The sequence below is a fragment of the Pristis pectinata genome, chromosome 3, assembly GCF_009764475.1.
Source record: "Pristis pectinata isolate sPriPec2 chromosome 3, sPriPec2.1.pri, whole genome shotgun sequence".
NCBI classification, from domain to species: domain Eukaryota; kingdom Metazoa; phylum Chordata; class Chondrichthyes; order Rhinopristiformes; family Pristidae; genus Pristis; species Pristis pectinata.
In genome coordinates, this window is record NC_067407.1 from 111893094 (window position 1) to 111907367 (window position 14274).

The following is a 14274-nucleotide window of genomic DNA, read 5'->3' on the forward strand; positions in this document are numbered from 1 at the left end:
ACACCCTTAAATATGTATTAGGTTAGTTGAGAAAGATAGTGGAGTTGGTCATGTTTGCAGATGCTGTTGAGTGGTATCATTTGGCTGAGAAATACTGGGGCCAAGGATAGCTAGAAGTTCAGACTAAACAAGTAATAGGGATGTGAAAGCAGGCTATTTTCAGGCCACATCTGCTGAGATAAGAAAAAAAATCACTTGAGAGCATTCTCATTTAACTCAGCAATTGTGGAGAGTAGTTGATGGTATGATCTTGTAAAAAGAGTATAGTTAAGAAGGGACAGATGGGATTGTTTCTGTCACACAGAATGGGACTTTGATGAGATCCGTTTCAGTACTGAGGCTTTACTTGAAACTTAATTTGAGGGTCAGTATTTCAGGAAAGATGGGTACAAATTTGGAACCAATGGCAGATTCAAGGACTGTGGATAGAAAGGGATGGGATATGGGGGTGGCAATTACCAAGAGTTCAAGCATTGTTCCCTATTTGAGGGGTTTAAGAGGATTTTTAAGATATCTTTATTAGTCACATGTACATCGAAACACACAGTGAAATGTACCTTTGCATAGAGTGTTCTGGGGGTAGCCCGCAAGTGTCGACACACTTCTGGTGCCAACATAGCATACCTGCAGCTTCCTAACTCGTACATCTTTGGAATGTGGGAGGAAACCAGAGCACCTGGAGGAAACCCACGCAGACACAGTAGATTTGAAAGATTTATGGATGTTAACCAATGAGAAGAACTGTTCACAGTATCATTCTTCAGTCAAGGAGGGAAAATGGTTAGTTATCACGATCACAAGGAGCTGGGACACTTCCAATATTTTTAAAGATATGAACATTAAAAACAAGTGGAAGGTAATAGCTTATTTTGTAATAAGATTGATACAAAGAAGATATGGGCAAGTAATCTTATTTAGAAATTTATTTTTCTACATTTTAATTAGCTCTTTGATAAGATATAGATTTGGAATTTTGTTTTTCATCAACACACAAATATTAGTACCAATACATTATACTGTTTAAACCAAAAAAACACAATGAAAGAAATGTATTCATTAAATGTTTATTAACGTTAAGTAGGGTATCTGTTCTAGATTTATTTTTGACATTTAATAGGCTGTAAGGGTTTTGTCTTTGTTATTCATAGTTAATTTCTTATATCTGGGTAAAAATACACAAAAAGATTAAAGCAACTGTCATTCATTAGTCTTATAAAAACATTTATAGACAAAGACATGATTTTCTCCACAGTTCATATCTTCGTTAGTAACTGCGACCAAAAAGTACATAATGTTGAGCAGGTTCCTTGCCACTGATGCATGTGGCTCCAGGTTTTAATTCACAAAGAGGTTTGAAAGGGATACACAGACTCTTGGCCCCCATGGATGGTGCTCCAGGCTCAATATCCTGATCCCTGAAGCACAAAAGTAAAAAATTAATCCCTTTTCCAAGAATGGCATAGTAGCATAGACTTACACTTGAAAGAATAAATTACCCGTTTGTTGTACACAATTGATATTTGTAATAAAAAAAGCTGACAAAGTACTTTAAGGATCCACAAGTGCAAAAAGCAAGGACAATCATGCACAGTATTTTTCATATTGTACCGAAGTACATTACAGCCACTGAAATACTGTTGTGTTGTATGAAGATGTGGCAGCTAATTTGCCTACAGCAATGTGATAGTGACTACATTATGTTATTAATAATAATATTGATTGAGGGGATTAGCTATGACTCCTGGAGGACCAGTTTGCTCTTTTCAAAATGCCACAAAATATTTTCTCTTCACCCAGGACAGTAGATATCTTTAATGATAGATAAAATAAACCCACATTTATAAGAATGTATTCAAGAATCAATTCTAGATCTTTCTTTTAATGACAATTACTTTGTAGAATTTTTAGCCACGGTGCAAATACATTAGACAGCAACACTACATACACATTTAACAACACATCAATGTTTGGTATTACCTAGTTGTTGCTTTCTTGATCCAGTCTTCACAATCTATGTTACCACAAAAAGGAATCTGTACAATCTGAAATGAGTGAGACAGTGATGTACAATTATAATACAACAATCAGTGGTAATACTCAAGATGGAAAAATAAAATACTACTCCATTTTTGATAAAGACCAAATGCAAAACTTCTTGTGAACTTTATGCCTTTAATCAATACCACAATGCAGTTTCTTTGTACTATTTTCCATGCCAGCTACACATTGCTTTGTAATTGCTAATGGCAATTTGTAGCATGTTTGTTAATAGACTTGCTTTTCAGAAAACTGTGTTGATACTTCCCTTGCATCTGACAGAGAAAGACAGGGGTAGGAATTACAAGAGACTTTTGTGCCATTAGTCTTGCTTGTATTCCAGTAAAAACCCACATTAGGTACAAACCAACTGTACCAAGTGTCCCTCATGCATACCTTAAAGTCAGGAAAAGTAGGCAGTAATCAAGTGAGATCATACCTTTCCCAAATCTAATTCCTGCTGAAATTGTTCCATTGTGTCAGCCACAACCATATGGTCCTTTAGATCCTGAGCAGCCCTTATTATAATGCAGGAAGAAAAACAAAATGGTCAGTAATTTTTACAAATCCCAACATAGAACTGAATGGGTATTAGTCAATTCGCTATGAAGGGATAAACAATACCATTCCCTTGGTAAAAAGGCAAAAATAGTAAACTAGGGCAATACTAATATGCACAGTACCCCAAATTATCAGTAGAGTTTAATAACTTTAATGTTAAATTTTAAAACAGCAACAAAATAAAATGTGATCACAGTATTTGATTAAAAATACTTGCCTTAAAAAATTATAGTATATTTTACCTAGTAAATACAAGAGCTTGACAAAATGTCAATGTAAGAAGCAGGTACATTATTCACACTAAATTGCTCTGCTAAACTATTAATAAGAGCTGCAATTTTAGTTAGTAGAAGTAATAATCCACATTAAGATATTCACAAATGTACGAGGATTGTTCAAGCATTGTATTCTCCCCAGCTTTATTTGAACATAGAACACTACAGCCCAGTACAGGCCCTTCAGCCCACAACATTGTGCCGACATTTTATCCTGTTCTAAGACCTATCTAACCCTTCCCTCCCACATAGCCCCCTATTTTTCTATCATTCATGTGTCTAAGAGTCTCTTACATGTCTCTAATGTATCTGCCCCCACAACCTCTGCAGGCAGTGCGTTCCATGCACCCACCACTCTCTGTGTAAAAAAAAACTTACCCGACATCCCCCTTATACCTTCCTCCAATCACCTTAAAATTATGTCCCCTCGTGTTAGCCATTGTTGCCCTGGGAAAAAGTCTCCGACTGTCCACTCGATCTAGTCCTCTTGTCATCTTGTACACCTCTATCAAGTCATCTCTCATCCTCCTCTCCAAAGAGAAAAGCCCAAGCTCGCTCAACCTATCCTCATAAGACATGCTCTCCGATCCAGGCAACATCCTGGTAAATCTCCTCTGCACCCTCTCTAAAGCTTCCACATCCTTTCTATAATGAGGTGACCAGAACTGAACACAATACTCCAAGTGTGGTCTAACCAGAGTTCTATAGAGCTGCAACATCACCTCGCGGCTCTTGAACTCAATACCCCGACTAATGAAGGCCAACGCTCCATACGCCTTCTTAACAACCCTATCGACCTGCGTAGCAACCTTGAGGGATCTATGGACATGGACCCCAAGATCCCTCTGTTCCTCCACACTGCTGAGAGTCCTGCCATTAACCTTGTATTCTGCCTTTGAATTCGATCTCCTGAAGTGTATCACTTCACACTTGTCCAGGTTGAACTCCATCTGCCACTTCTCAGCCCAGCTCTGCATTCTATTAATATCCTGTTATCATCTACAGCAACCTTCTACACTATTCACACCACCACCGACCTTTGCGTCATCAGCAAACTTACTAAACCACCCTTCCACATCCTCATCCAAGTCATTTATAAAAATCACAAAGAATAGGGGTCCCAGAACAGATCGCTGTGGAACACCACTGGTCACTGACCTCCAGGCAGAATACGTTCCATCTACCACCACCCTCTGTCTTCTATAGGCGAGCCAATTCTGAATCTACACAGCCAAGTTTCCCTGGATCCCATGCCTCCCAACTTTCTGAATAAGCCTTCCATGAGGAACCTTATCAAACGCTTTACTAAAATCCATGTACACCACATCCACTGCTCTACCTTCATCCATGTGCTTTGTCACATCCTCAAAGAATTTAATCAGGCTCATGAGGCATGACCTGCCCCTCACAAAGCCATGCTGACTGTCCTTAATCAACCTATGCTTCTCCAAATGCTCATAAATCCTGTCTCTAAGAATCTTCTCCAGTAATTTGTCCACCACTGAAGTAAGATTCACTGGCCTATAATTCCCAGGGTTATCCCTACTCCCTTTCTTAAACAAAGGAACAACATTTGCCACCCTCCAATCATCCAGCACTAATCCTGTGGCCAGTGAGGATGCAAAGATCATCACCAAAGGCGCAGTAATCTCTTCCCTAGCTTCCCATAATAACCTTGGATATATCCTGTCCAGCCCCGGTGACTTATCTATCCTCATGTCTTTCAATAGTTCCAGCGCATCCTCTTTCCTCACATCGACATGCCCTAGCATATCAGCCTGTCGTACGCCATCCTCACAAATGTAAAAGGTCTCTCTCTCTGGTGAATACCGAAGCAAAGTACTCATTAGGGACCTCCCCTACCTCTTCCGACTCCAGGCACGTTTCCTCATTTATCTCTTATCGGTCCTACCCTCGCTCTAGTCATCCTCTTATTTTTCACATTTGTGTAGAATGCCTTGGGGTTTTCTTTGATCCTCCTCGCCAAGGACTTCTCACGCCCCCTTCCAGCTCTCCTAAGTCCATTTTTGAGCTCCCTCCTGCTACCGTGTAACTCTCCAGAGCCCTGTCTGATCCATGCTTTCTAAACCTTAGGGAAGCTTCTTTCTTCCTCTTGACAAGATATTCTACAGCTCGTGTCAACCACGGTTCCTTCACTCTACCGTCCTTACCCTGCCTCAATGGGACAAACTTATCCAGAGCCCCATGCAAGTATTCCATAAACAACCTCCACATTTCCACTGTGCACTTCCCCAAGAACATCTGTTCCCAATTTACACTCCAGAGTTCCTCCCTAATAGCATCATAATTCCCCCTCCCCCAGTTAAATACTTTTCCATATTGTCTGCTCCTATCCCTCTCCAAGGCTATGGTAAAGGTCAAGGAGTTATAGTTACTATCTCCAAAATGCTCTCCCACCAGGAGCTCTGAAACCTGATCAGGATCATTGCCTAGTACCAGGTCCAAGTATGGCCTCTCCTCTAGTCGGCCTGTCCACATACTGTGTCAGGAATCCTTCCTGTACACACCCAACAAACTCTGCCCCATCTATCTCCTTTACACTGAGGAGGTGCCAATGAATATCAGGGAAGTTGAAATCACCCATGACAACAACCCTGTTATTTTTGCACTCCAAAATCTGCCTCCCGATCTGCTCCTCAGCACCTCTGCTGCTACTGGGGGGTCTGTAGAATACTCCCAATAGAGTGATCGCTCCTGTTCTGTTTCTGACTTCCACCCACACTGACTCAGTGGATGATTCCGCCAGAACATCCTCCCTTTCTACAGCTGTAACGCTGTCCCTGATCAGCAAAGCCACTCCCCCACCTTTTTTACCTCTACCCGTCCCTTTTGAAACATCTAAACCCCAGAATATCCATCAGCCATTCCTGCCCTTGCGACAGCCAAGTCTCTGTAATGGCCACCACGTCATAGTTCCACGTACTTACCCATGCTCTAAGTTCATCAGCCTTGTTCCTGTACTTCTCACATTAAAATAGACACACCTCAGCCCATCCAACGACTGCAATTTTGCCCTTTAAACTGCCTATCCTTCCTCAGTCTTTCTACACTCTGCATCTACTTGTACAGTAAATGAACCAAGCTCTGACCTATCACTCTGGTTCCCATCCCCCTGCCAAGCTAGCTTAAACCCTCCCCAACAGTTCTAGCAAACCTGCCCGTAAGAATATTGGTCCCCCTCCAGTTCAGGTGTAACCTGTCCCTTTTGTACAGGTCATATCTTCCCCAGAGGAGATCCCAATGATCAATAAATCTGAAACCCTACCCCCGCACCAATTTGTCAGCCATGTATTCATCTGCCAGATCATCCTATTCTTACCCTCACTGGCACATGGCACAGGCAGCAATCCAGAGATTACTACACACGAGGTCTTGCTTTTCAGCTCCCTACCTAACTCCCTATATTCCCTCTTCAGGACCTCATCTCTTTTCCTACCCACGTCATTAGTACCAATATGTACCACGACCTCTGGCTGTTCACCCTCCCCCTCCAGAATACTATGGACCCGATCCGAGAAGTCCCTGACCCTGGCACCAGGGAGACAACATACCATCTGGGAGTCTCTTTCATGAGAAATTTGAAATTTCTTCATTCATTTTATGAACTTCAGCTTAACAAGTACAAGACACTACCATAGCCGTGGAGTCATAGCGTTGTGGCATCGCACAGCGCAAAACAGGCCCTTCATCTCTCCGTGTCCACAGCACCCATTGTACCTAGTTACACTAATCCCGTATACCTGCATTACGCCCATAGCCTTCTAGGATATTCACTGTAAGGAAGCACATCATCTTATGGTATATACAAGCACTTTGGAACTGATTAAGTTATTTCAGCCTTTTAAAGTAACAAAGGAAATAATCAACATAGAGAAAGACTCTTCCATGTATTAGGGAACCCAGAGTATGACACATAATTTTAAGAGACAAAAACAGGCAATGAAAATCAATTCTACACCCCTCAATTCTTTAACTGAGTTAACACTAATTTGTCATGTGCATAGAGAAAAAACAAGGAATTACAATTAAAAAAGGTACAAAACCCAACCTAGTTTTTTAAAAAAGCCTTTTCTGGATCTGTCAGCAAGGCCAGCATTTACTGCCTATTCCCAATTGCTCAAGGTGGTGGTGTTGAGCCACTTACTTGAACAACTTCAGTTCTTCTAGTAAAGGTGCTCCCACAATGCTGATGGGTTACAAATTCCAGGATTTAGACTCAGCAACATAATTAAAGCCTTTCATGAGGGACATATTCCTCAATTGCCTATCAATTCCCAAAATCCTGAATGCTTTTCGTTCTCCACTGACTCCCACAGATTACTTCAGAGGTGGAGTTCTTAAACAGCTGAATGAGACATTTATTTGCTCTGAATTCTCTCAAGGTAGTAAGATGGAAAGCACCAACCCTAGCTATTAATGGGGCATTTAATACTCTACTAGTAGGGCATTGCATGGGTGGGGACGAGCTGTATTATTCATTCAAAATGTCAGACTTCTAAAACTCAAAAGGATAAACTTTCCTGGGGATTGTCTAGGGAGCAAAATTTGATGTGCTAAATAATTTTCTCATTAGCAGAAGAACAGTTAACTCAAAAGTCTCATGGGGTGGTGGTGGCGGCCGTGGTGAAGGAGTACTCTATTGGTGGGGTTTTGACCACAACTTTGCAAAACTGTGAAATTTTAGTGCACTTCCAAGTCACATCTTGGAGAGGGATCTGAAGGTGGTGCTGTCCCCTTGCATTAGCTCCCTTATCCTTATTGGTGGTAGAGATGCTGTCCAAATAGCATAGGCAACTAATTGCTGTGCACACACTGTAGCCACTGTGCACCAGTGTTAAAGGGAGAGTAGGGTTTGATGAACTGATTGACCTTTCCTTGTTCCAAAGGTCTGCTCTTAGGGCACTTAAAAGCAATGCATTATCTTTTCTAAGTCATGGATCATCTTACTTGGGCAGGAAGGCAAAAATGGGAATGCATTGTGCTTTCCTCTTGTAACACTTTCTAAGGATGTCTGAGAAAGAGTGTACGTTAATAAAAATGGTCCAAATACGATACATGCCAAGGTATGGCAAATTCTTCACATTTGTACACTGTGAGACTTAAAGGACCATTATTTTCTGAGAATTTGTACCTGTTATAAAGATTGTTTTGGATTTCCTCCAATAAATTCTTAAGTTTTGTCTCAGCAGCAGCCTCTGGAATCGTAAGTTTGTTGGCAGTGTCTCTTCTGACAGCTACAAATTGCTGATTTTTCATGTCTCGTGGTCCAACCTCAAGCCTGATGGGTACACCCTAAAATTAGAAATGAAAATATCCTAGTATCGCTCCCTCGTTGAATATAACACCATTTTGTTGTAGTGTAATACACAGAAGTGAGCTGTGCAATAGTTGCTCATGAAGCAATAAACTGGATGAAAGTATCAGGAGTGATAATGAAATGAAGAATGTCCATAGTGCTTGCAATGCATTTGTTAGACCAACATCAAATAAAAAACGTTTCTTAGCTCTAATTAATATTTACTGGAATATAAAAGCAAAATAATGCAGATCCTAAATTTAAAACAAAAATAGGAACTGCAGGAAACAAGATCAGACAGTTTGGAGTGAAAATAAAGAGTCAATATAAATAATATATTATGCATCATATTAACTGGGTTTGGTGGAAATTTCCAACCCAGACTAGTTGCATTTTCTGATATTCTTATTCCAGATTAATTGAACTAGACAAGTGACTCATCACACTGAAGCAGCTGGATATTTAAATCCATTGTGCAAAAAGTAAAGCTGCACAACAAATGGCTTACGGGCTGACTTCAGCCCACTGAATGGTTTCATTAGGCCCACCTTTGAGCTAAGAGCTATCTGTATTAAACATTCCTGTATATAGCAAAGGTCAGAAGTTCAGATTAAAAGATGCATTCTTCCCACAATCACAAGCGCATGAGAACCATTAAGGAGAGAGAAAAAAAAAATCACACCTGCCATCCTTCATAGTGGCAACTTGGTCACCAAACTCATCTCTTAATTAGCAAAGCTTTACATAGTTTTGACAGCCTGCTACATAACAGTCCAAGGCTAACTTGCTGACAGGAGACTTTGAGTGTTTATGAATATACCAAAGTGAATTATTAAACTCAACACTATTTAAAAATAATTAACAGTAGAAAAACAATGAAGAACACTAGTTTTTTTTTAACTCCATTAATTCAAAATATGTACCTTAAACTTACTCAGCCATTGTACCTTCACTGAAATTAATGGAGCTGCAGGTTCAGCAGACAGATTGGAAACTGTGGGATGCTGACATCTCTGCTAGATTCCAAAAGCGAGCCAACTTCAGAAGACAACCAAATTGACAGGGTAGAGACCCCTCAGTCAATTCAGGGTTCTCCCATTTAGGTTCCACAGCCTATATAAGTGGTTCAGATTGCCAACTGAGCTACTCCCAAAAAAAAATTGTCCACAGTGCACGAACATTCTAACCTCGAAAACTGTATAAACAATAGTCTTCAGCCTATATAAAACTATGCTCAGTTTCCAGTAATGACAACTGATTTCCCTGTCTTATTCTCGACAGTTGCCATTTTTACAGTATAGTAGCAAGGAGAAAACTAGCAAATTATGCGAGCCTTTTCAAAGTTCTCTTTGATTTAAGAGTGATGTCTCAAGTCCTCAATAACTATAATTTACAGAGGTGAATTCAGAGTGAATTTAAACAACATATTCACTTACTTTCAACTCCCAATGGTTGAACTTCCAGCCAGGCGAGTAGTTATCCCTCAAGTCAGCTCGAGTACGGATTCCAGCATTAGTCAGCCGGTCAAGATACTGACTGCACTTATTTATTAATGATTCTTTGTCCTCTTCTGAGAGATTGTTAGTGATCCCACAAGGTATTATTATAATCTGCAACAGCGAGCAATTAATTGTAAAATAAAATGGATGAATTCTTGTTGATTTATAAGTTTCCTGCAAACAAAGTTAAAGATGCTAGCACAGTAAAATGGGCCAGTTTCTCACTTAGTCTCATAAAATCACATAGCTCCGGATAGGAAAGAATGTTTACCTAATGTTATTTCTCATCTTCACAAAGCAAGTAACTTATTGTCTCTAAATTGACCATTCTTTTTAATTAATTGATTCTCAGCTATGCTCATGATACAGGGATTAAAGATATAATTTCCTTATAAAGATACAACTACCATGAATTTATTCAGTGCAAAAGAATAACCGCTTTTTGTTAAACTTTCCTTAAAATGGGAACTCCGATGAACTTGCATTTTACTAAAACAGGTATGAATATATTATCTATTAGTTATCACTAAAATTGATACCCTCAGTTTTTAAAAGCCAAGGTACTGAACACCTTTCAAATGTTCATCTGCGATCCCTTGAGTAATTTACTCACAAAACCAAGGTTCTAATCTCCAGCCTGAATAATGACCTGAGAATGCAGTCACACAACAGGGCATTCTACCTTAACTGCTTTATTCATGTGTAAATTGGTTATTATCACATGTAATAAGGTACAGTGAAAATCTTTGTTTTGCATGTCATCCATACAGATTATTTCATTACATCAGTGCATTGAGGTAGTACAAGGGAAAAACAATAACAGAATGCAGAATAAAGTGTTACAGTTACAAAGAAAGTGCAGTGCAGGCAGACAGACAAACAATAAGGTGCAAGGCCATGACGAGGTAGACTGAGAGGTCAAGAGTCCATCTTATCATACTAAGGGACCATTCAATAGTCTTATAACAGTGGGATAGAAGCTCTCCTTGAGCCTCGTGGTACATGCTTTCAGGCTTTTGTATCTTCTGCCTGGTGGGACAGGGGAGAAGAGAGAATGTCCCGGGTGGGTAGGGTCTTTGATTATGTGGCTGGTTTACTGAGGCAGCGAGAAGTGTAGACAGAACATAATCCAATATTCTGTGAGCAATGCTCAGGGAGATCTGCTGTCATAATGTACACAAAATGAAAACCCTGATTATTGTATTACCATGAATTACTTTTATATTTCAGACAGCATAGAACCATAGAACCATACAGCACAAAACAGGCCCTTTGGCCCACCGTATCGTGCTGTCCATCAGACCACCCTCACACTACCTAACCCCTTCCTCCCGCATATCCCTCTATCTCACGTTCCTCCATATGCCTATCCAACAAGCTCTTGAACCTGTTCAATGTATCTGCCTCCACCACCACCCCAGGCAGTGCATTCCATGCACCAACCACTCTTTGGGTGAAAAACCTCCCTCTGACATCTCCCCGAACCTCCCACCCATAACCTTAAAGCCATGACCGCCCATCTTGAGCATTGGTGCCCTGGGAAGGAGGCGCTGACTGTCTACTCTATCTATTCCTCTCAATATTTTATATACCTCTATCATGTCTCCTCTCATCCTCCTCCTTTCCAGTGAATAAAGCCCTAGCACCTTAAGCCTCTCCTCATATTCAATACCCTCCAATCCAGGCAGCATCCTGGTAAATCTCCTCTGCACCCTCTCCAATGCCTCCACATCCTTCCTATAATGAGGCGACCAGAACTGAACACAGTACTCTAAATGTGGCCTAACTAGAGTTTTGTAAAGCTGCATCATAACCTCGTGGCTCTTAAACTCAATCCCACGACTTATGAAAGCCAACATCCCATTGGCCTTCTTAACTGCTCTTTCCACCTGTGAGGCAACTTTCAACGAACTGTGAATATGAACCCCCAGATCTCTCTGCTCCTCCACACTGCCAAGTACCTTGCCATTTACCCTGTACTCTGCCCTGGAGTTTGTCCTTCCAAAGTGTACCACCTCACACTTCTCCGGATTGAACTCCATCTGCCACTTGTCAGCCCAGCTCTGCATCCTATCAATATCCCTCTGTAAGCTCCGACAGCCCTCCACACTATCCACAACACCGCCTATCTTAGTGTCGTCCGCAAACTTACTAACCCAGCCCTCCACCCCCTCATCTAAGTCATCTATAAATATCACAAAAGTAGAGGTCCCAGAACCGATTCCTGCGGGACACCACTAGTCACTGCCTTCCAATCCGAGGGCACTCCTTCCACCAAGTTCCCACAAGTTTACAATATAGTTCACATCCAACTCCTGACTGAACATGCAATTACAAGTCAATTCATCGCCCAGCCCATCACAAAACACATACCTGCACACAAGCAACTCTCGGAGGCAATATCAATCCCTGGTTATCACCATGGACCATGGTCATAACCCCAATTGTTCGGGTTGTAATTCCCCAGGAGTTTTGATATGCAAATTGTTTCTCTCCAGGTTTCTTTGGATCCTCAAATACAATCTCAAACATCTTGGAAAAATTCTGCCCCAAGTGGTGTGAAGTAGCACCCTACAATTTTAAAACATCATTTGTTGTTTCAATACCAAAGAAATTTATTGCATACAAACATACCATAGGTAATAATTACATCTTTCCATTCTGTACTCTTGTTTCAGCTCATCAGCTGAAAAAATTAAAATTAAAAAAGTGATTTGACTGATCCAAAATCATTAGACTTTAGAGACCTTAAATAAAAATGTTTTGTTTGCATGTCCAATAGGGTACTAAGAATAATGTTAAAATACAAGACTTTTTTTTGTGAACTGGTTTATAATTCAGGCTTCATACAATGCTGAAGTTATAAATTGAATTTTAACTATCGCATACTCTCAGCCATTCGGCATCCGCAGGGAATGGGGTTTGCCAGTTGCATGAGAATTGCGTAAACGAAAACATTACTATACATCACACTAGTATGCTATGTAAATTGCTAAACTATATGTCATCACCTTACCCTTTTAAATAACAATGTTTTATAATGCAATTCTATATTTTACAGCAAAGCAGTATTAATGTAAAATACAGCAAAATTAAATCAAACGATCGATTGGACTTATCATCACACAGTGTCAAATCTTCAGAGGATGTTGCAACTAATTAACCTACAACTTATCCTTTTGTATTAAGGCAAATAAACTAAAAATGTCTTTGTACTCTTATTTTGCATAACACTTTAATAAAATACTTAAGATACTTCTGCTGGTTGCATGAGATTTCCAGATAGTTTACTATACATGCATACCTGGATGGCTCTTCCACTGGCTGATACAAAGGCTTCCACTGTAGTTGTGTAGTCACCACCTGCAAATTTTTCTTTTTCAGTTTTTCTTCCTTTCACTACTGGAATTGCAAGCAATTCCTCATACACTTGTGTATAGAGTTCCAGAATTTGCAAGACCTACAACAGTAAATTTCAGTCAACAAAATCTGCAACAGCAATCAATTGATAATACAGGAATGCTCAGTAATTTCTAAATCAGTTAGCACTTGAAAAGAAAGACAAATTGGCTTTTTAGCTTTCACCCCTTTTATGTGGCAATGTCTATGCAGTGACTAGAAAGTTTCAAAAAATGTTTATCATCTCCCAGTGCAATATTTTTCCCAACTAACTGATTGCAGAATTGCTAAAAACAGCAGCAGGTAAATTGACAAGTTATTATGACTGCTAACTGCCAGTCTGAAGGGCAATTGGAAAGTAATCAACATTTGGATTCCTACCATGGCAGACTGAAACTGAAAATTGGCACCACTCTGTGGCCTTCAGTAGCAACTAATGTGCTTTCTCTTAAACATCATGCACCGAATAAAATACCAAGGTATAAAGTAGATACATTGACTAACATGTTACCATAAAACCATTACCCATGTAAACAATTGTAGGCCAACAATTTAGTAGTGATTAGTGCTCAATTGTGACTACATTTGTTTTTTTTAAAGTGTTTTCATATTCACCAGGGGTGCAAGTTATTCAAAATATGTTGTTTAGAAACGACAAACTCCAACCCTCTCAATGCCTCACCTCTTCTGTGGCCTCCTCGCGAGTAGCAAAAGCTGTATGCCCTTCCTGCCATAAGAACTCACGAGTGCGTAGAAATGGCTGTGGGTGTTTAAATTCCCAGCGCTGTGGAGAAAATGTAATCACACAATTATAACTTTTTCAGTAATAAAATAGTGAAAAAGCAGAGAATACTGCAGAAAATAGCAAAAAGTACAGAGAGAAGAATAGAAAAGTAGCCAAGGCAGAAGGCAGCAAGTTCTTATAAGATGAACTACCAAGGTAGATGAAATTAAGATTGGAATGTAGGAGTAGGGACAAGGAAGCTGGCGGCTTTGCCACCAATGGTGGGTAACAGAAGAGCAAATTCCTAAGTCAGAGAAATAAATGTAGGTGTGTGCCCTAAAACTGGAAGTGTCAGACACAGGCAACAGAAGTGCCACAGGGATGCAAGAATTTGGATTTGCTTTTGAAATTCAACATATAGGGTGTCATGAAGCAAACGGACTGAAGCAAAGATAGCGACAA

The 14274-nt window shown here is 40.1% G+C and overlaps 1 protein-coding gene across 1 annotated transcript in view; it reads right to left on the reverse strand.

The window, feature by feature from the left end:
• Positions 1 to 905: 905 nt before the first annotated feature.
• eprs1 (glutamyl-prolyl-tRNA synthetase 1) overlaps positions 906 to 14274 on the reverse strand; it is a 65139-nt gene continuing 51770 nt past the window's right edge. The window contains 8 exon segments of the mRNA XM_052010965.1: positions 906 to 1415; positions 1978 to 2042; positions 2477 to 2555; positions 8026 to 8186; positions 9627 to 9800; positions 12063 to 12260; positions 12994 to 13149; positions 13771 to 13872. Coding sequence (XP_051866925.1) covers positions 1265 to 1415; positions 1978 to 2042; positions 2477 to 2555; positions 8026 to 8186; positions 9627 to 9800; positions 12063 to 12260; positions 12994 to 13149; positions 13771 to 13872 — 1086 coding nt within the window. The 3' untranslated portion in view covers positions 906 to 1264.